At 39.3% G+C, this 21168-nt stretch overlaps 1 protein-coding gene across 1 annotated transcript in view; it reads left to right on the top strand.

Moving 5' to 3' along the window:
- si:ch211-196i2.1 (collagen alpha-1(I) chain) overlaps positions 1–20965 on the top strand; it is an 88071-nt gene extending 67106 nt beyond the window's left edge. The window contains exons 33-68 of the mRNA XM_034125656.1: positions 491–544; positions 655–708; positions 1251–1304; positions 1566–1619; positions 3995–4039; positions 4612–4656; positions 5115–5222; positions 5392–5445; positions 5534–5587; positions 6183–6236; positions 6453–6560; positions 7550–7603; positions 7743–7850; positions 8537–8590; positions 8779–8832; positions 9202–9255; positions 9357–9410; positions 10009–10116; positions 10274–10327; positions 10438–10491; positions 10668–10721; positions 11451–11504; positions 11860–11913; positions 11997–12050; positions 12255–12308; positions 13433–13486; positions 13694–13747; positions 13882–13935; positions 14557–14574; positions 14868–14921; positions 15519–15581; positions 15722–15887; positions 16671–16780; positions 17711–17791; positions 18551–18733; positions 18903–20965. Of these exons, the coding sequence (XP_033981547.1) occupies positions 491–544; positions 655–708; positions 1251–1304; positions 1566–1619; positions 3995–4039; positions 4612–4656; positions 5115–5222; positions 5392–5445; positions 5534–5587; positions 6183–6236; positions 6453–6560; positions 7550–7603; positions 7743–7850; positions 8537–8590; positions 8779–8832; positions 9202–9255; positions 9357–9410; positions 10009–10116; positions 10274–10327; positions 10438–10491; positions 10668–10721; positions 11451–11504; positions 11860–11913; positions 11997–12050; positions 12255–12308; positions 13433–13486; positions 13694–13747; positions 13882–13935; positions 14557–14574; positions 14868–14921; positions 15519–15581; positions 15722–15887; positions 16671–16780; positions 17711–17791; positions 18551–18733; positions 18903–19052 (2535 nt within the window). The 3' untranslated portion in view covers positions 19053–20965. The remainder of the gene's footprint in view (positions 1–490; positions 545–654; positions 709–1250; positions 1305–1565; positions 1620–3994; positions 4040–4611; positions 4657–5114; positions 5223–5391; positions 5446–5533; positions 5588–6182; positions 6237–6452; positions 6561–7549; positions 7604–7742; positions 7851–8536; positions 8591–8778; positions 8833–9201; positions 9256–9356; positions 9411–10008; positions 10117–10273; positions 10328–10437; positions 10492–10667; positions 10722–11450; positions 11505–11859; positions 11914–11996; positions 12051–12254; positions 12309–13432; positions 13487–13693; positions 13748–13881; positions 13936–14556; positions 14575–14867; positions 14922–15518; positions 15582–15721; positions 15888–16670; positions 16781–17710; positions 17792–18550; positions 18734–18902) is intronic.
- Positions 20966–21168: the final 203 nt, after the last annotated feature.

Here is a 21168-nt window from a genome sequence, read left to right as displayed (position 1 = left end):
TGTCTACATGTTTAAATAAACATGTAGAATTAAACAATTTTGTTCACATTCAAGTCTTTATTTGTATCACAGACTAAATCAATCATCACAAGTGATTTGTTAAATGACTGTTGGATATTAGAAATTAAACAACATTTTCAGCTCCCATATTTTGTATCTATAACAAATGATGCAAATGTTGGTTTGTTTAGGGATACAGAGGGTTAAGTCTCAGCTGACACAAAACTGTGTCTTAGAAACACTTAGATGTTCTTAGTTTCTCAAGGTTGAGCTTTAGCAACTAAAAACATCTGAGAAACTCAGCTGAGCTTAAACATCGTGGTCTTCTCAATCTTCTAATCTAACTTCCAATCAGATGGCAAACAAGCATTTGAAACCCCAGGAAATATACGCTTGATCTCTGCAGTCCTGTAATCTGATTGGCTGAACAGATAACAGATGTTATTGACTGCTTCTTTGAACCTTTAATGAGACATCTTTTATCTGTCAGGGGCCACCAGGGAAACCAGGACCTCCAGGATCCCCAGGAGCTCCAGGAGAAAAGGTGAGTACACAGGCCGATCGGTCATGACCTCCATTACACCAACACACACAGACATATGATGTACTGTACGTGTGTATGTTGTGTTATATAGATATGTGTTTTTTTCTCAGGGTTTCACAGGGAAGACAGGCATGGAGGGACCTCAGGGCCCAGTAGGCATGTATGTAAGTGATTCTTCAGCAGGGCACATACAGGGACTGCACCTGTACCTTTCCACAACATATCAGTACATCAAGTGTATACTTGTATCGCACATTAAGACCTGTTCATGTTAGACCGTTTAAACAACATTTTGATGGTCATGTAAGTAATTCAAAAGCTTTCTACCAAATAACTACTGCATAAGGACTTGCTACGGTAACAGAATTGCAAGTTGATAATTCACTTTTGAGTTGTAGTAAGAAATTGACAAATTGCTGTGTTTATATATTATTATTAAAGAGGTTTGTTTTACATATTTCAATTAAGGCTATTGTACAAAATTGGGCATTCAACAAAGCAATAACATGTTATGAGGGTAAAGTGGGTTTAAGCTCATTATAGGGTTAATTGGAGTGGTTTTTAATTGATTTATCTGAATGAGTTTCGTACCTCTTTCTCCTGTAAAGGACATTGTTTATTAAACTTTTAGTAAGTGCTGGATGAGCCAGTGAAACATTAACTGATGATAAACAAATGTATTTTATATTTGTTCTTCACCCATCAGGGTATCCAGGGAAACGTGGGCATGCGAGGGAATCCAGGGTTCATGGGAGAAAGGGTAAGGTCATCCTACTCTCACCTATCTCGAAAAATAAGACTTGTAAAAGTTAGCTTTGTCGATTGAAAAAGGAACAGGAAGGTACCTACAGTATCAAACTTGTTGTTTTACGTGACATAGGAACATTATATTCAGATATTATTACTATTATTATTATATTTTTGAAAATGCAGATTATTATTTTTAGATGTGCTTTCTGTCTTAGCAAAAACACCATCAATAATGAGAAACAACACGTTTTTTTCTTCTTCTCTGCACCAGGGCGAGCAAGGTTTACGAGGTTTACCCGGGCCGGCGGGGAAGCAAGGTCCTACAGTAAGTGTCTGAAGTTCATTTTAGATTCGACTTCTGAATATTGTTCAGGGGATTTCATAGAGACAGCCGCTGTGATGGGGTCACACCAAGGAGAGTTTGGTGAATGAAAGTAAACCAGTGAGGTGTGCAGCTGGTGTGCAGGGACTGACTTCTGATGAAGGCGAACAGGTCACAGCGATTGATTTTGTTGGTCACTGGTGGCAGATTAAAGTAAAATGTCCTTCAGCTTGTCCCCTGCTGTCATCAGTGCCAGGTGACATCCTCAATCCTCAAAAACGGTTCTACACGTTACAACTTTGTTCCAATGTGTAGAATGTTTGCTATGAAATAGAAAGACATATGGAAATTATACAATAAGAAGTAACCTTGATATCCCCAAAGCTTCTCAACAAAACTTGTGTTTGACTTACCAAATTCACATGAGGAACAGGAATCTCTGGCTTACCGTCTCACTGTCGGGTCACTTCCTTCCAAAAACGGCACATTTGACTATCAGAAAACTCCATTGAATGCATTTTGAATATACATTTTTGTATTTGTGAACAAAACACAACTTTGGATGCGTGGTATCGAAACTGTCCAAGTAAAGAAAAGAAAAAGTTGGACAACAGAGAAATCAACATAAGACCGAAAGGGAGTAGAACAAATGGACCTATATTGACCGGTTGTTGCATATGATCCCTAGCTTTCTCGATGACTTGGCTTCAGATTTAGGTTTTCTAGGGTGTGAATTAAGAAATCTGTGAAGCTAGACCTTTAATTGAAGTAAAAACAGCAGGTCTCCGACACAGGACACATGAATAATTAAACTCCAGCAGAGTTGTTTTGCTGCCTGTCCCCAAACAGACCTGTATGCAATGATAACCTTTCTTTTGTTGTTATTGTGATAAGACTATTTATTTCCCTTGCCTATACTGATGGATTTCCCTCTCCTTTGGTGAAGTTGCATATGAAGCTGAAAGGTCAAACTTTAGTTTTTTAAAAGTTTCTGTACCCGACGCATCCATCTTCTTCTTTTTTGGTTGGTTAGATTTGAAAATAAGAAAATCTGCTTGCATGGATGAAGTCACTTTCACTAATGGAAGTTCACTTCCTGTCCACAGTCCTCCCTCTATTTGTGCTTATACTTGTGTTGGGGGGAAATCCATCAATCTGTCATGGAGCAAAGTTATACACTGCTGAGAGGGATGATTGATCTGTGACCGGCTTCAATTCCTCACACTGTATCAAACTGAATGCTTTTGTGCTCACATCCCTGAATGCACTGAGAGCAACACATATCATGGTGGACATAGTCCTGTCAACAAAAGGGACGAAAACCTGTTTTTCTTTTAAAGTTAGTTTTGTGATCCAATTCTAAGATATTCAGCAATCACCAACCAACAATAATACTTAAATACAGAAAGGATATTTGTCATAGTTAGTTGGATGTTTATATTCAGCACTAATAATAATATAGAAATAACTAATGCATGAGGGCACTTAATGCACACCTACTGTACATAAAGTTTCACATTACACATAAGTACAGACAAAGATGCCCGCTCCCTCGAGCCATCAAGGTGCCTTACGAGCCATCAAGGTGCCTCAGGTCTTCTGGGACGGGTCTGCTATCAGTTCCGAGAGTAACAACAAAACATGGAGAGGCAGCATTTAGCTATTATGCCCCGACACTCTGGAACAAACTACCCAAATCATGCACGTCCGCAGAAACGCTTACCATTTTTAAATCGAGACTAAAAACATATCTCTTTGCCGCTGTTTTTAATTGAGCTGCTCATATTCGAACTACAGTATGCCTTTTAAACATGTATTGTATAACTGTGGTGTTTATTTTTTATTATTTTATTGTCTTTGCTTTGTAATGCCTGTTGTAAAATGCCATTATATAATGTGTTTTTACTGTATGTATTCATAAAAAGTCTTTTAATTTGTTTTGTAAAGCACTTTGAATTGTCGCGTACAGAAAAGTGCTATATAAATAAACTTGCCTTGCCTTGCCCTCCATTCTTGCGTTATGTTTTAAAACTTCAGAAAGTGGGCATGACCATGTCTGTTTAAGTAACCTCGAAAATGTGTTTAAACGGCATCAAACACGACAATCTTTAGGTATATTTGTATTACACAAGAAGTAAACAATCTTGTATAGTGAAAAAGAAGCACTTGCGCTTGACATTTGTATTTCGCTGTATATTTAGAATAGTTTTGTTAGACCAACAAAGATATTTTCTTCTGTGCAGTTTTGAAAAGTTTAACAGGTGGGTGGGTACAAATGATATACCTTTATTTAGCTTATACAAATGGTATTTTGTGCTCACACAGAGGTGTTAACAATAAGCATGTTCTGACTTGCTGCATCTGTTTTTCTTCATCAGGGATTGCCAGGTCCTTCTGGAGAAAAGGGGCCCCGGGGACCTCAGGTGAGAGAGACCTTTAATGGAAAAGTGTGTGCATTAAGTAAGAGAGAACTACATATTATGTTTTTCTTACATGTTGTTGCAATGCCTGTGGCTTTTAATTTTGTATTTATTTAACTTTGTTCGATATAACTCAGTATCCCTTATTAATAATACAATTCTATTTTCAAAGCACCACAGAAAACATTATGACAAAGTATCTCCTCTAATGCTCAAAAAAAGCTAAGTGACCAATCTCATGCCATATAGGTTTATAGATAAGAGCTATTAATTGTGGAAAAACGGAAAAAAGTTTGGAGCAGTGGACGCTTCTCAAACAACATGATAGGAGTTTACTTATTGCTGGTTTTGGGGAATGTTTAGCTCCAGTCCATTGGGAATAAGAACCAAACAGACAGAGTTTAAAGCTCTAGATTAGATTCATCCATTAGAATAGTGTATATTCACTGCTGAGATCCAGTCTAACAGAACGAATGAATCCACTGGGAAACTCTCATAACCATCAGACTGTGGATTTTCCATTTCTGTTTTCTTATCATCCAGTGACTTGAGCACGTTGTTGTTGTTTCTCACAGGGTCGGCCTGGAGATGAAGGATCCAAAGGGATACCGGGCCCACCTGTAAGTTAAACAGTACACAGGACACCATCTTTTCTTGTCTTTTCTGATCTGGTAATTACTAACTTGAAGTGCAGAGAAGGCGGTTGGTATGAATATTGAATAAATATAACTGAATACATTTTGTGAACGTAACGTAGTCAGTGATGCAGATAATGTACAGCATCGCTCACATTTAATGATTTAAACTTCACATATCTAGCTGTTATTCTGATTGTTAGAAAACTAATTTACCATTTTGTAAGCCTGGCTGTGTTTGTGTCTATTTGTTCACATGTGTGCTGACATGCGTCTCATAAAACATCTGCCAATTGCCCTTTTGAAATGCTCTATTGATTGAATTGAGTCACATTTGACATAATGTTATTGATAAATCGCACATAGCAATGACACACTGAGAAACCTAAGCTTGCATTACATGATTTTGACCTACAGTAAGTGATATAAAATCTATATTCTAGGGCCCTCCAGGTATCCAAGGTGTTGATGGGGCAGCTGGAAAACCTGGACCTAGAGGAAGCCAAGGGCCTCTAGGACCTCTGGGGCCACAGGGGCCAGCAGGAATCCCAGTGAGTGGGTACCTAGCATCATACTGCTTTTATTTAAACAGTACAGATTTTTTTTAAAGTCTGGAAATATGAGAGTCCACTAATATGTTCATTAAAATGTCTGACTACCTGGTTGATGAGTCTCAACATCAAAAGGTTTTTAACCCCCTTGTGTGTTTAATTTCCTCAGGGGCCACAGGGTGCTGATGGCTTATTAGGAGCAGCAGGGGAAATAGGAAATACGGTAAACTACAGTTCATAAGAATCATGAGTTATGAGTCTTTAATGAATGTTTTGTATTCAGTTACTAATACTGATGCTGATACCTGCAGGGTCTACCTGGCTTGCTCGGTGATGCTGGCCCCCCCGGACAGGATGGACTGCAGGTTTGTTTAGTTCAATGGTGAAGTAGAGATGTGTTCGTGCATTCAATTTCAAAGTAATTGATTTCTTCTCATGCCTTACTTTTTCTTGCACTTCCAACTGTTTCTAAAATGGAAACACATTGAAGAGTATGCCATGTGCTGTAAGTGCACACGTTTTAATGTTTAGAACAAACAATAAGCTGATTTAGTTTGCATATGTTTTTGGTTAAAGTTAAATCTAATGATCTGCTGCTGACTCGGACGGCAAAGATAGAAGGTACAAAGACCACAGCGTATAAAACACTTTACATTCTGCATAAATAAGATTGTAGATGTACTGATGGCATCCAGCCTTACTCTTACAAGTGAATGCTGTGTCCTTAGAGCTTTTAGAAATGGCTTTTAATGTTTAGCAGAGAATAAAATAATTGTATTGTAATAGACTAAAACTGAGAACATTCATTATTAATGAAATGTTTACAAAAAGAATCCACAACTGTATTTAACACATTGCTCTTGGTTCAAACACCACCAGCCGTTACATCTCCATTATTCAAGGACACCAGAGCACATTTGAATTGTTGGTTGATGAATGTTTTAACTTCTGATTCATCAGGGTCTCCCTGGCCAAACAGGAAATGAAGGCCCAACTGGACGGAAAGGAGACCAGGTCAGTGATCACTGCAGCATCCTTTCTGAGTCTTTTCATCATTGATTGCTCATACCTCAAACACCAAGAATGAAAGAGTTGACTTTGTTTAATGTTGAACAGTCTGCCGCTTTGGGTTTGAGGGAATTCAACTCCCTGACGTCCAGCTAGCATTTTAAAGCCTGCAGTCAGACACTTCATCTGTTTCCAGTCTACTTATGTTGCCATGTTTGACAGGGGGATCATGGCTCTTGTGGGAATCTTGGTCCTCCGGGCCCTCCAGGAGAGACAGGACTTGAGGGCCTAAAAGGCTTACAGGGCCCGTCTGGACCTGAGGGTAAAGAGGTAGGTGCATGTATCTGCTTTTTACACACACACATGTTCAACTGCTGTCTCATACTGTAAATGATGAGCTCATAACATCACGCTGTTAACTTTACAGCCTCACAGTCCAAACTATGTTATGGTGAACAGATGTGTTTGTTGTTTTTTATTTCCTCGTTAGCATTAATGATTAACGTCAGACAGGATTTCTATTTAAGTTGTCTCGTGAAACACTTATAGAAATAAAAGTTCAGCATCTCTGTTGCATAAACCGTGAAATTAGATTTTGCTGATAATGTGATGCTGGCAGTGCTTAACTCAGATTCCTATGAGAGAATTCAAATGTTGATTACACAACACTAAGATGGGCTTTTTGAAACATTTACTGTGTGTAGTCCAGAACCGTCCTACTAGTAATTGTTTTTTGAAGTAGTAAGGTATTTTTAGAGAGTCCTCACTCAATGTAAAATGTTGTAAAAGAAAAAACCAACAGGGTAATGCTTGATCAAGTGCTCCTTGGAAGGTCCTATTTGCCAAGTTGGGAAGTCATTTTTCTCACTTGCCTTTGTTCATGAACTTAAATGGATGCTGCAAAGAAAAGGTATTTATTTTAATGCTCGGTAATCATGGTAGTAGTATTACTGCTGACAAAAAGAAAAAAAAAGATTATGAATGGCGATTTGTTTTACAGGCAGGTAAAACATAACAACACTCTGATGGTTGGCGCTTTTGAGTGGATTTGATGGTTGCAGAAATAATTCAGGGCTCGTTGTTTAACTCGGATGGTTTTACACATTTTAACAATGCTACGGGCTATTTCTGTCTTTTACTTTGAGGCTGTGAAAGTAGTGACGACAATAACGCTTAATTGTCAGATCAAGTCAGAACCTTTTCAAAAACTATAATCAGCAAAAACAAAAAGAATCCTTTGGTATCAATCTCCTTGCCTTAATTTAAGTGAAAAGTGAAAGTTACTGAACTCCAGACCCATGTTTTATCCTCCTCCTCAGGGTGATATCGGGCATCCTGGGGAACCTGGAGATCCTGGACCAAAAGGGGAGAAGGTACATTCACTTCACTTTGGTTTGTTCAAACTGGTGAACATTGTTTTCTATTGTGCACGTCTCTAAGAAGGAAGAGGGTTGTGTTGGTTTGACTGAGAATGATGTATGCCGTTTCTGATCAGACTGTTATTGTCGGCAGGGTGGAGTGGGTCCTATAGGACTGTCGGGTCGAGAAGGCCCCTGGGGAGACCTCGGTGAAAATGGCCAAAGGGGGCCAAAGGGGGAGAAGGGCCACATTGGACTCATGGTGAGCACAATATTGGGACAATGCTTAATTTGTTTTTAATATTGTAATAACACTACATAATCCTTACATCCCAAATGTTTGTATTAGTGGTATTGGGATGGACTTATATTAAGCAGTGTTCCTTTAAGAACTCATGGTTGTATTTATTTAAGGATAATCATTCAGTCCAGTTATTTTCTGTATTTATGGCAATAGGTAAAACATATGATCAGCTCCACTCACAATTATTTGATATCCAAAATCCAAATGGCCATTCAAAACTACTTTATTAATCCCCAAAGGGTCAGCTTGTACACACAAAAAACAGTGTACCAGCATACAGACTAACAAATGGACCAAAAAAGGATATATGGAGCATTTTAAAGTCGCTTCCAAAAGGGGATTATTGGTTTTGAATGGCGATTCTTTTTACAAGCAGGTAAAACATAATAACAACTAACAGCGCTTTAGAGTGGATTTGATGGTTGCTGAAATAATTCAGGACTCTTTGTTTCACTCAGATGGTTCTAGATAGTCTTAAAAAATAGTAACTGAATATTACTAAGATGAATTTCCACACTTTTATTCTGTATCACTCTTTGGCTTTGTCTCTGTTAGGTCTTTCACCAATAATCAATAGCTTGGTTTAGGACATAACTCAAAACATATCAGATTAATGGTTATCCCTGATGTGGTCCTCCTGACAGGGCGAGCCGGGGCTGATGGGAGAAGTGGGGCCTGCAGGTCTGCCGGGGTTACAGGTGAGCTTGTTTCCAGGAAGTATTGACTCTGTTGATGAGATGCCGCTCAGGGTGGCCTTTAAGTTAACCTTTATTGAACTGCCACAGCTATGATTGACATTTATTGATCCTCCTGACAGATTAGTTTGGTTTTCACCTGCTCTGCACACACTTACATTCATGTGGTGGTGTGTCTGTGCTCATTTTAGGGAATACTAGGCTCTCAGGGACCCCCGGGGCTAGATGGACCTCAGGGCCAGAAGGTAAGAGCCAACATCTTTCTTCTCTGAGCACATCCTCTCTCTAGCTCTCTGTTCGCTTAGCTCTCATTTCGTTACTTCCCTTTAATACTGAATCATGACCAGTCAATTAGGGATCTTTGGATTTTAGTACCATTTTGCATCTTAAAGTAGTTTTCTTACATAGTTTTGTGTGCATGTTAATGATCTGCAAAGGCAAAAATCGCAAAGTTCTCTCCAGAGGGAGTTTCTCTCCCACACACACAATTTGCATTTCTAAACAATGTAAACATTTTGGCCAGTTCTGGTTCTATAAGGGAAACGTTTTATCACACCTGATGCAGAGTAAATGTCAAAGCAATGGAGCTCAAAGATTTCCTCCCATCTCTCCAGGGGGATTCTGGGCCTGAGGGAATGACAGGACCTCCGGGGTCAGGGGGGCCTCAGGTAATCTCTGATACCATTTAGGATTTTGCACAACATGATGTACAGTGCAGCTGTGAGAGGAAAGCCATCCATTTGCTCTCTGTTTGTCTGTCCGCACACAGGGGCCGAGAGGTGCTCGTGGTGTCAGAGGAGACGCAGGGGGGCAGGGACCACCTGTGAGTATCCTCGAGTAGCACCAAAAATATTCCATCTGCCTCTAAAGTTTTCCAAATGACAAAATAAATGTCATTCTGTATGTTATGCTCTCTTGTCGTGCAGATTGCCCTGCATTGGTTGTCTTTAATACTGTCCCTAGCTCTGTTACAGCGTAGCCGCTAATAGAGGCCACAGTTTTTAAACATCCTTTGATCTTTTATAGTACAGATCAGTAATTAGGGGAATTAAGTGTCAGGGGAGGACCAAACTTTAGTGATTTAGAGAGAAATTAAAGTGCAATTTAAGTTTGAATGGCTATCATAGTGTGTGGTCCATCTATAGTCATGCAGCATGTCTCCAGGGACGGACATTTTGGTCTGTCAGTTGGTCCACATCTTAGGTGCAGCCAGAAATATTGTCTTGTTGTTGTTTTGGGATAGATGGCAGATGCTTGAAGTGGTGCAGTATTTGATGTCTGCATACTTTTACATCAAACTGAAATACTTCTTAGTTAAGCCCAGTCATTAAGCATCTAACCATGAAGTAAACATTTGCACATTGTACAAAATGGCCAAAATGTAGTAATTCTAACAATGATCTTTAATGTCTGCATGGCAGGGTCCAGTAGGAAAAGTTGGCCCTCACGGAGACCTCGGGGCGAAAGGGGAAGTGGGGCCACAGGGACTGAAGGGAGAGCCAGGAGCCCCAGGACAACAAGGGGAACAGGTTAGTGAGGCTTTCATGTTTTATCTCTCTACTTATAAAGCCAGAATGCATGTCTGCATGCTGCTACATCTTATTAACAAATACTTTGATGAATAACATACATATTCAGTATGTGTAAACATCCATTAAACAAGCTCAATAATGTTTACCTGTGCAGGGTGAGGAAGGTCTGCCAGGAATCCAAGGTCCTCCTGGTCTGCCCGGATTAGAGGTGAAAACTAAACTTTGTCTCATGTGAACTTTCATTGCTGATGATTGCATTTCCCCCCCCCCTAACAAACTCTATTTATGCTATTTGTTCCTCTTCCTACCATCTTTCAGGGGCCTCCTGGAGAAATTGGACCCCACGGTGCCCCGGGTCCCACAGGGTCTCCTGTAAGTGTGCGGATGTCTGCAACACAGACACACTTTAGATGATGAAATCATACTCTGCCTTCAGCAGCTGGTTTATAATTATGGCATTTGTTTGGCCGTTATAAATTATTCAAAACAAGTGTGTGTTTGTTCTTTCTGTCTGATGGAGAACCAAACTAAATATTCCTCTTTTGCAGGGAGTGAATGGAAGACAAGGAGCCGAGGGCCAACACGGCATGGCAGGGGAGAAGGTAAGAGCCTCATATTGTTGTACAAAGTTTTCATACATTTTAATATGTCATTTGACGTTTTATACCGTCTAGTTTCCAACACATCTAGCTGGAATTATAGTAAAAATATGTTATTGTGCTTCATTAGACCACTTAGCCAAACAATAGTTTAATTTTTTGGGGAATAACACTCATTTCCTTTCTTACTGATGGTTACATTGTATGATCCATACCACTCATGTTTGTCTGTTGAATATAAAGCCAGCAGCCAACAGGCTCACATTAGCTTAGCATTAGGACTGGAACGTGAGAGGAAACGGCTACCCTGGTGTTGTCTAAGATCAGAAGTTTCCACGTGTCCTGCCTTCATATCTATCCTATCATAGTGGTATCCATCTAATCATCCGACTCTCTGCAAGAAAGCACATAAGCATGTTTCAAAATGTCAAGCTTTTTCTATAAAGCCTGTCCCCTCCTGATACATGCATTTGAACTATTTTGGGGGGATATAGTTTTTCGCCAGCAGTTCCATTCTATACAAGAAGCCCACATTTAACCAAAATGGCATTTATGACAGCAAAGAAGAAGAATAGAAGAAAACACTTGTCTTTATGCTCTTTTATTCACATTATAAAATCAGCTTTTTTTAATTTGCAATATAACAATACAAGTGCTAAAAGTCCAGTTTGAAATTGTGAAAAAGTTACTGATTAGCTTTTTCACCATTTATTTTGTGTTTGACCACTACAGGGAAACGATGGCAAGACTGGATCGCCAGGGAGGACGGGTCATGTTGGAAGGAGGGTAAGCTCTCTTTGTTCCAGTCTTGTAAACAATTAGCGATAAAAATGCTTTTCTAAACAATGTTAAACATGTTGCTAAGTTGATCCACATGAATTCAAAAAGGTCAATATATTCTGGACTTCCTTATACTTTCTCCTACTTTGTGATAAAACACCTTGTTGTAGTGTCGTAAACAGGACTTTTTCATACAGATAGTGTGGTGTGTGTGCACGGGATGAAAAAGGAAATAGGCAGAAGCAGCCAGTCTGACCGATACTGCATGAACAGATTCATACATAAAACATGAGGTTGTTCCGTGAGTGTCTGCTCTTGCTTTCTGTTGCCTCATTTAAAAACATTGGGATCTTGTCCACAGGGGAAACGGGGTAAGGCCGGAGTCAGAGGGACCAGAGGAGAGAGAGGACACAAGGTGGGATACAAAAACAACCAGGCCTCAGGCTTTGTGCTCGTCTGATTTAATTACAACGAATGAACCATGTTTTTGTCTTTCAGGGCCAAAAGGGAGACACAGGGCTGTTCGGCCTCTCTGGGTGGCCGGGGCTCATCGTAAGTCCATTTATTTATTTACTTATCATCTGTCTTTCATAGAAGGCTATCTATCAAATTAGCTTTGAAACTGTCTTTTTAACAATCTGTCCTGCTTTGGAGAGAAAGGGGTTTTTTAAATAAATGATTTTGAAATGAAACAGCTCTCTATCATTCAGTGGATTGATACCAACTTGATATGTTTTTTTTATTTTTGTCAACAAGGGAATCCTGGGTTTACGTGGAGATCTGGGAGAGCAAGGTGAAAAGGGGAAAGAGGTAAATCTTCACTTTCAAGAGCAAGCTTAACTGGATTTGATCTGATTTAGCATATTTTAAGAAGATTATGTATTTTATAATGATTAAAGTAAAAACATATAATTTTGTTCGATAATTTGCCTCTGAAGGTTTCTCGTTAGCTACAACTATAAACATACATTTTCAAAAATACAATTTTAAAATAAAGAATCACTTTTTTATCATGTTTTTTTACATTTTGTTTGAAGTAACATTTCTATGTTTATTATTCATCTATCTGTGTTTTTATGTAAATGTCCAATAAGCACTGGGTGATTTCAATTCAGGATAAGCCTTATGAGAAAATAGATACAAACAAATACTGTTAAAAAAAAATGTATGCGTAAAGAAGAACACATTCTATGTAAGACATATCGTTTCCTCTCCACATAGAAAAATCCATCACCTTCGAAAAAAAGGCACTTTCATGCCCAATAAATACAGTGATAAATAAATACATTCACTTCCCCCACAGGAGAGGGTAACAACAGCTGGACTGTACATCTGGCTCATCATAGCAATATTCAAAGTGCAGTTTCCTCTATAATCAGGGGTGCACACAACTTTCTCAGTGAGGTACCTGGAGTCAGTGTTTGGTACTCCAACTTCTGGCGATTGCCAACGGGGGGGAGGGGGTGGAAGTGGAGTACAGCGCTTCGCGATTGTCAACGGGGGGGGGGTGCTAGTGGAGTACAGCGCTTCGCGATTGACTACCAACGGGGGGGGGGGGTGCTAGTGGAGTCAAGCGCTTCGCGATTGACAATGGGGGGGGTGGAGTACAGCGCTTCGCGATTGTCAACGGGGGGGGGGTTCACAAGTACGTCGGTACGCAAATGTGCTTTGTGACACAAGTGACGGTACGCATTTCAGATTGTTGCCGCGCATGCCTACCTTATGTGCACCCCTGTCTATAATGGAAGGATGGCATTAATGAAAATATGGTTAATACTGAGCTGTTGTTGTACTCAGACTCATCAGATGGTTTGGCCCCCTGGGCTCAGTTCAGGCTCTGTCAGAACCGTTTTCTTTTAGCACAGTGTGCTTTGATTTTAATTTGCTGATCAGCAGTAATTGTAGAGGCTTGACTTTGTTGTTTGTGTCCTCAGGGAGAGAAAGGAGACATGGGACTGTCTGGACCACCTGGAGCTGATGGCATGAAGGTAAGATGTTTAATGTGTTCATACGGAGATACCAACATCATGTCTGCAAAACAACTATATTATAATGCCTGGCGGTACATGTATGGAGTTGTGGTGGCAAAGCAGCTCGCAATAGCCATAAAATGTGTGTTAAACAAAACAGTACAGGAGAAGTATTGAGTATTTTTTCAACTGCGTTACAATGATCCTTTCTTTTCTTTTTCTCAGGGTATTCGTGGTTTTGTCGGAGTGCCTGGTCCACCTGCTGTGAAGGGAGATCAGGTATAACAAATTAAGATCATAGATGTGTGTCTTATCTCATTATGTTTTCTCTTGTCTTTTGAAGCTTCACTTGTTTGAATATATTTTTGTGATGTCCAACTTTGACAATGCGCTCCTCCCCCTCTCTCCTTCAGGGAAATATTGGCCCACCAGGACCGAGGGGTACGACAGGGATGCCAGGACTGCCTGTAAGTTATATATAAGTATTTAGCGTGACATCTTAAATATTTGAATACAGTTCCCACATTTTAAATTAATATTTAACCAATTGTATGTTTTTTGCTTTCCTTTTGTTTCTGGTTTTTATATCCCTCTTCAATTATGTTTATAACTATTTTTTCAGTTTATGTTGTTGCCTTTTCTTTTGGATATAACTGAAGACGCGTAAAGTTGATTCAGGCTAGGTGTTTTGTACCTATTTTCTCCCTAAATATCTTACTTTACATTCGAGCAGTTCATCTGTCACTTTGTCACTTTTACCAGATTGCCTGAAAATGGAGTAGGCTCAAAAGTGGAACGTGTGATGGAAATTGTTTTATAAGAACTGGGGGCAAATACTCTTTTCTTCAGCATGCTGCCAGTCTTTGGATTCATTCAGTTCCCCAGCACAGTGTGATTGTGTTCAGCCCCATGTGTCATAGAGGGGAATAAACCCATTGAGTTAGATTATCAAATCTGTGAAGCCGTGGCTGATGGGTTCATAATGCAGCAAATAAAAGCACTGGAGAGCAATTTGTCCATAAATGCACTTCCCTGTGTAAAAATGATACTAATGCACTCTTATTCTGCTGTTCTCTCCTCTGGTGCAGGGTATGTTTGGATTGAAGGTATGATATGATCAACTCAAGCACTCACTTCATGTCAGATCTATTTCACATCAGTTCTAATACACATTTATCTGAAGCGCTGAAAGTCGTGGTGGATTTAACGTCATACTGGTTCACTTTGATGGCACATATAATCATAAAACTGTCACACTTTGCGGTCATAGTCAGCATATAAAGGCATTTACCATTACAGGAGTCTGTATTTCCAGTTGAATGTGTTGTATAGTTAGTGGTGTGGTATTGCCCTGTAGAACAGTGCAGGGTTGTGTTTTGACATGCTCTTCTCCCTGCAGGGTTTGAAAGGCTACCCAGGTTTCCCCGGTCTGTCCGGCAGGAGGGGGCTCCCGGTAAGTTTACATCTCAAATGTATACAATGTCTATACATCTGATCAATAACATATGAGATTAGAGTCGTGTAAATAGTTCTTAGCCGTCTCACCGTTTGCTTGGTTTAAACTTGATTTTAGCGAACATAAGCATAAAGCAGTCGTTTATGGTCCGTTATTACAGCACTACAGTACAGAGTGAAATTAACTTGTACACCGCTGTCATAGATATAATCAGCCATGACGTTACACATGCATTTTTAAATATTATTACTTACTCACAGTCAAAAATGACCCGTCTACAACTTTGCTAACACAGCCAAACATTAAGCAAGAGCAAGACATAAGTTTAGCATGTCAGCTAATGTTGCTAACGCAGTTCTGTTGCCAACAAAAGTATTTTAACCTGTGCTTTTCATACGTTCTTTCTAATTTAACACCACATTTCCAAAACATTTTAAAGAACAGCTCAGAAAACAAACAGCTTTTACCTCATGATACCATTACTCTATGGATCTATGTCAGTGTATATTGTATCAGAAAACACTATTTAATGAATCTTTTCTCTATACTATTTTTGTAGTATACTTATATGTGCATCTTTCCTTTGTGTGAAAGGGTCCACCTGGGATCCCTGGACCTCCCGGACAGTCACTGAACATGACGCTGACTCAACTCAGGGCAAGTGATTCATGTCTATTGTCCATTTTCTAGTATTAACGGTTACAATATAAACATAATTCTCATGAGAGCATCTTAAGACAGCAACGGTTTGCAGTGTAATTGACCGTTTGTTTCTGCTGTGCTCTTCCCATGTCCAGGATCTGATGTACGTGTCCGATAAGCCCAACTACTCTCTGCTCCAGACTCTGCTGGACTCTCTGCAGCTGGAGCTCCGGCTGCTGCTGGACCCCCCCGACGGCAGCAAGGAGCACCCAGCCTCCACCTGCCTGGAGCTGTGGCTTTGTCACCCCGACTACAGCAGCGGTCAGTCCCACAAACACTGAGATAACAGTTATTACAGAATCAGACACAGAATCAGGTTTTATTGCAGATTAGGTTTACACATACAAGGATTTTGCTTTGGTGTACAAATGGTGAGTAAGAAGAATACGGTTGTAAAACAGGCACAACAATATTAATATTACATGTATTTATTGTAAAAATGTTAAAAAAATGTTTTAAAGAAAATGAAATATATACACAAAAATGGGAGTACAGCAAAGGGAGTACAGGAAAATTACATTTATTTTTGTTTAAAATGGTTAAATGTACATGTTAATACTGGTGTCATCAAAACACACTAAAGAATATAAGCTTTAATGCAACACATTTTGGATGGTATTTCTATCCATATGTTATGAATAATTCATACCTTATTCTTCAGATGTTCAATACATATCAGAAGTGAAGGATCTAATGTATCTCTAGTGTAATCTGCAGTTGCTAGTCAAATCAATAGCAATAATAAAAAGCCATTACACCCCTGCCTTGGCTTCTCTTATTGCACATGTAAATATCACTATTTAAATTCCTATTTTTCATTTTGTTTATATCTTATCCGTGCTAATCCTGTTAAATATGCAGACTTTTTTTAATACATTTTTGTATATAAGTTTCTCTTTTAGTTTACAAAATTGTATAGAAAATGCTATTTCTTTATACATAAGGACATTGGAGTTATTCTGCTCCCAGTGCGCTCAGGCCTTTCTGTCAGCATCCGTTTCCTCCCTGCAGATCTCATTGAGCTCCACTAACCTTTCTCTGCAGGAATGTATTACATTGACCCGAACCAGGGCAGCCCAGCGGACGCTCTGCTGGCCTACTGCAGCTTCTCCTCCACATCCAAACAGACCTGCCTCCACCCCCGAGACTCTCAGGTAGAAACACATCAGCTGAGACAGGCTGCAGGAAATTGCACCTCTGGATCAATGGCGTGACCGCTAACTTCACTTAGCCCTGTTGTACCTCCTGAATTTCAATTTGACAAAGTGTCAGTCAGACCCCACTTCCTACAGTGGGGTCTACACATGTGTCACCTGAAAGTAAAATCCAAATGTTTCCAATTTAAAACATTTGTTGGTAGTTTCGACATGATTTATACCGTATAAGCACGTTTTTAATATTGTTTGATTCACTGACTTCATTCCCAATATTCATGGTCTGCCACAAACACACACACCATTTCTTACACCTTTCAGTTTTTTAGGATTTGCTACACGATTTACATAATTGTGATTAATTCCCCTCCAACCGTTCCAATACATACATTTGATAGGATTAAAAACATCAATGTTTGTTATAAGAAAACAGAAAATAAAGTGTTACACCTCAGGTAACTTAATGATTCTAGCATATAACGAAACAATGCATTGCGTCTTTTTAACACGAAAGTGAACAGACTGTAAAAAGCATTCTCTTTTTTAACCCTTCCTTTCTATTTTCAATGGGATCCACTCTTTCATGTTTGCCTCCACTCTTGTTCCTTCAGGAGGTTCACAGACGTTACTATTCTGGTTGTTATCGTCCCTTTCTTTACCGCAGTCTACACAAATCACCTCTCTCACCTCTATCACAGTCAATACTACATAAAAATGTGACTCACTCAACCAAATAATAATATGGATTGGTCTCAAATAGGCATGAAGTGAATGCATCGCCCACCAAGCTAGACAATTTACCTCTGCTTCATGCTTGAGCTGCATGCTAATCCGGAGCTTTCTGAACACTGTTGACCTTCACGAGTCTCTTAAATGGAAGCAGGACCTGAATTCAGATCGGCACGTTTGCCTTCTTTTCTCCGCCTGCAGTTGCCCATGAAAGCCTGGATGGAAGAATTCTCTGAAGAAGGATCCTTTCAGTGGCTCAGCAGGCTGGAGCAGGGCTTTCAGGTGAGAGAAAGATACAACCAAAACTTAATATGTATTTGTTTAGTGGTGCTTTTGAACCTTAAGGTCAATAGAAATACACAACATCTAAAAAACACTGACATATGATTAACAGATTAATGGGCAAAATCACATAGAATGGATTGTGTCAGCGGATAGCACCATCTGATGCTCATCACTAGCTGAGGTCAATTTAAACTATTTCTTCTGCCAAATATCCGTGTAAGAAACAAAAATGTTGCCTTTGTGCTTATCATGCAATAGGCAGAAGAATAGCAATTGTACATTTCCCCTCTTTGGGACGAATAAAGTTATTCTGATTCTGATAAAAAAACTCCAAACTTCAGGCAACATTTAAACATGAGAGAGAGACTGAGTTTTGGGATTTAATTTCACAGTCTGATAGCAGGCAATACATTTGCTTCTGTTTCTTATATATGTGACACTGTAATTTGACTGTGACTCTGTGTGGCTATCTTATTTAAATACTTGCAAATACACATGGAAGCACAAAGGTGCTGTTTGCTTACCAGTGCAAATACAGGGCCATTTAACCCTTTGCAATTACAAGGTTTCTATCTGAAGGAGGTTTTGAAGCTTTTTCAGTTGTTATTGTTTTCTGTCACACAATTGATTATTTGACGAATGACGTTTTGTAATTTCCATTCTCTTAATGATTGTTTTTACCTTTAAATCATTGTTACTGTTCTTCCGTACCAGCCTGTATTGATAATCCATGAAATTGTTGTTATTTCTCACTAGTTTTACTATCCAGGAGCTAATGTGGTGCAGATGCGTTTCCTGAGGTTGCACAGCAGCACTGCGCTCCAGAATCTGACCTTCTCCTGCCACCCAGGACACAAACTGGGCCCCGTGGACCAAGACATCAAGTTCCTCACTGACAGCAGGAAGCAGAGTTTTGTTGGAGCAGTTAAAGACTGCGTGGTATGTTACGGGATTTTTACAATTATTTAAATCTAAGAGAAAGCTATGAAATACAAAATAATGGTTAGTTGAAATCAAACAAAATACCAAAAGTCTTGACACATAAAAATGTTAGGGTTCACAGGAAATGTAATTATGATAATGATGTCTTCTGCCCCCTGTGTCTCAGCCTGGAGAGGAGAGCGTTTCTGTCACTCGGGAGTCTGTGTTTGAGTTTGAGGACCTCCAGCTGCTTCCTCTGAGAGACGTAGCACTGATGGGTGGCGGCAACTCGACACATCAGTTCAGCTTCACTGTGGGACCTGTGTGTTTCAGCTAAAGGTGCTAAAAAATCAATGCAGTCCTAGAACACCAAGGGCTAGGACACTAACCCGTTCAGTAATGGACACCTAGAGGACAACCGGAACATCTCTTCCCATTCCTGAAGATGTCCCTCCCTTTCCTCTTGTTTTTGGGGATTCGAACTCTCAATTTGAGTGACTCCGTATTCATGAATTTGAGAGGACACAAGCGTCCTCAGGCTTTCTTTCCACGGAGAAGTCAAGTTTGTTTACAGAGACGTTTATCTTGTATTGAATAATTTAAAAATGTATGTATTTTCTTATCCTTTATATACAATTGTTTATTTTCTCTGTTTGATTTTTGTTATGTATTTTTGGGTCTCTGTCATAGCCGGCCCATTGTGTATATAAAAGCTGTAACAATGTGTTCTGCATGGGAACACAGCTACTGTGGTCCCATTGGCCAGTGACCAGGCCAGTAAAACCCTACTGTGGTACTGTGAGTGACCTCAGATGGGTGACTTTTATCAAGGTGCTGATCACTTTTTATCTGAAAGATTATTTCTTTAATCCCTAAAACAATCACATGATCTTATGCAGACTAGCTTAGGATGCACCAACTTTCCTCATTTTGTAAAATGCACAAGATAGTTTTAACAGTTTCATGTTATTGTATGGTTTTACTTTTTACGTCTCAGGTATGATACATTAATGATACAGTACACACATGGGAACTAAAGCTGCTGTTGCTATCGTGAGTTTCTTTAGGTTTGTAGTTTGGCATTAAAAGAAGACTAAAGAAAGGTTAAAGGAAAAATCTGTGAAAAGACCAAAACCAACATTGAGTTGGTTCTGCCATTAACAAAAAAACATCATGCTATTCTTGAACTGTGTGTGAACTCCTGCACAATTTGTCTTCAAGAAAAAAGGCAAAAAATGTGGCTAATCAGCATTTTTACCATTTTAACCAATAACAAAGATGAGAGATTAGTGACACAATATTTCACTATGAAATATTGTACATTCAGATTGATTTTCAAGCAACCATGTTCCCCAGTTTAAGGTCTATGAAATACAAATGTAGCTGTTGCCTTATTCATATTTTGTAGACGGTCACACTCTACAACGGGTTTAGATTATTGTTGTTTGAACAAGAGAAATGTTGAATTCAAGTGTACTTTGGAGATTGCTTATCTCTGGTATTCTCATGTAAACTAAAGACCAAAGTTTAGCAGCCAGTCCTGACACATCAACTTATTTCCACGCCAAACAATACTGTAATGTATTTCAATGTACTGTAAAGATTGTGCATACGTTTGCCAAGTGCAGTAGCCGTGTCCTGCAGAGCTACTTTGTGCCTATCACCACCACTTAGCATTGAGTAATTGCTGTTGACCTGCATTTGTGCCTCAATCCATCTGGAAAGTGCTTGGATCCAGAGAAAAGAAGCAAGCTTTGTATCTTCTCTGCAGCATCAGGATTCCGTGTTTGTGTCCTACAGAGTGTCAGCAGTGAGTGATGAGGGGTGTGCACGGTTTGCAGGCTGAAGAGGATTCATTTGCGTGAGATCTCAGGGAGTTTGTGGTCTCAACGTCTCAACCAAAACAGCAGCTCTGCAGAAACGAAACAAAACATGCTTATACCAAATGATCAGCTGTAGATATTTAGAGGGTTTGCAAATTCTTCACAAGGCTGATAAGTGCAAGTGCTTATAGTAAGAAAGTAAGAAATGTACGCTTTGTATGCAATTCTGGCCTGGTGTATTCTTTTTATATTTTGATTTGTCTTATCATTTCATATGATTGCCTTAGCTGGCTGAGACTGATCATTGTAACCTTGTTTTGTACAAATTATCATTTTTAGATATTCAAAATGACATGCTGGACATTTGTCTTGTGTGATCCCCTCATCAGCTCATTCAAAGAATTGTGTCAGCTGAATTAAAAAAAACATAACCTATTGTTGGCTCAAGATTATTTGGTCGTAAATCAAATTATTCGACAAATGAAATTCTGTCCAAATGATGGTTAACATCTAAATGGAGTTGTTGTACTTTTTAATGCAGTTTATTTTGCAGGTTGCATTATTGACACAATTACATTAGGATTTGTCAATCTTTTTAGTAGTTCTGGAAAATATATATGCTGGATAAAT

This window comes from Trematomus bernacchii, unplaced genomic scaffold, assembly GCF_902827165.1.
Source record: "Trematomus bernacchii unplaced genomic scaffold, fTreBer1.1, whole genome shotgun sequence".
Classification (NCBI taxonomy): Eukaryota; Metazoa; Chordata; class Actinopteri; order Perciformes; family Nototheniidae; genus Trematomus; species Trematomus bernacchii.
Note: the sequence above shows the minus strand (reverse complement) of the source record. Positions and strands in the feature narration are given on the sequence as shown.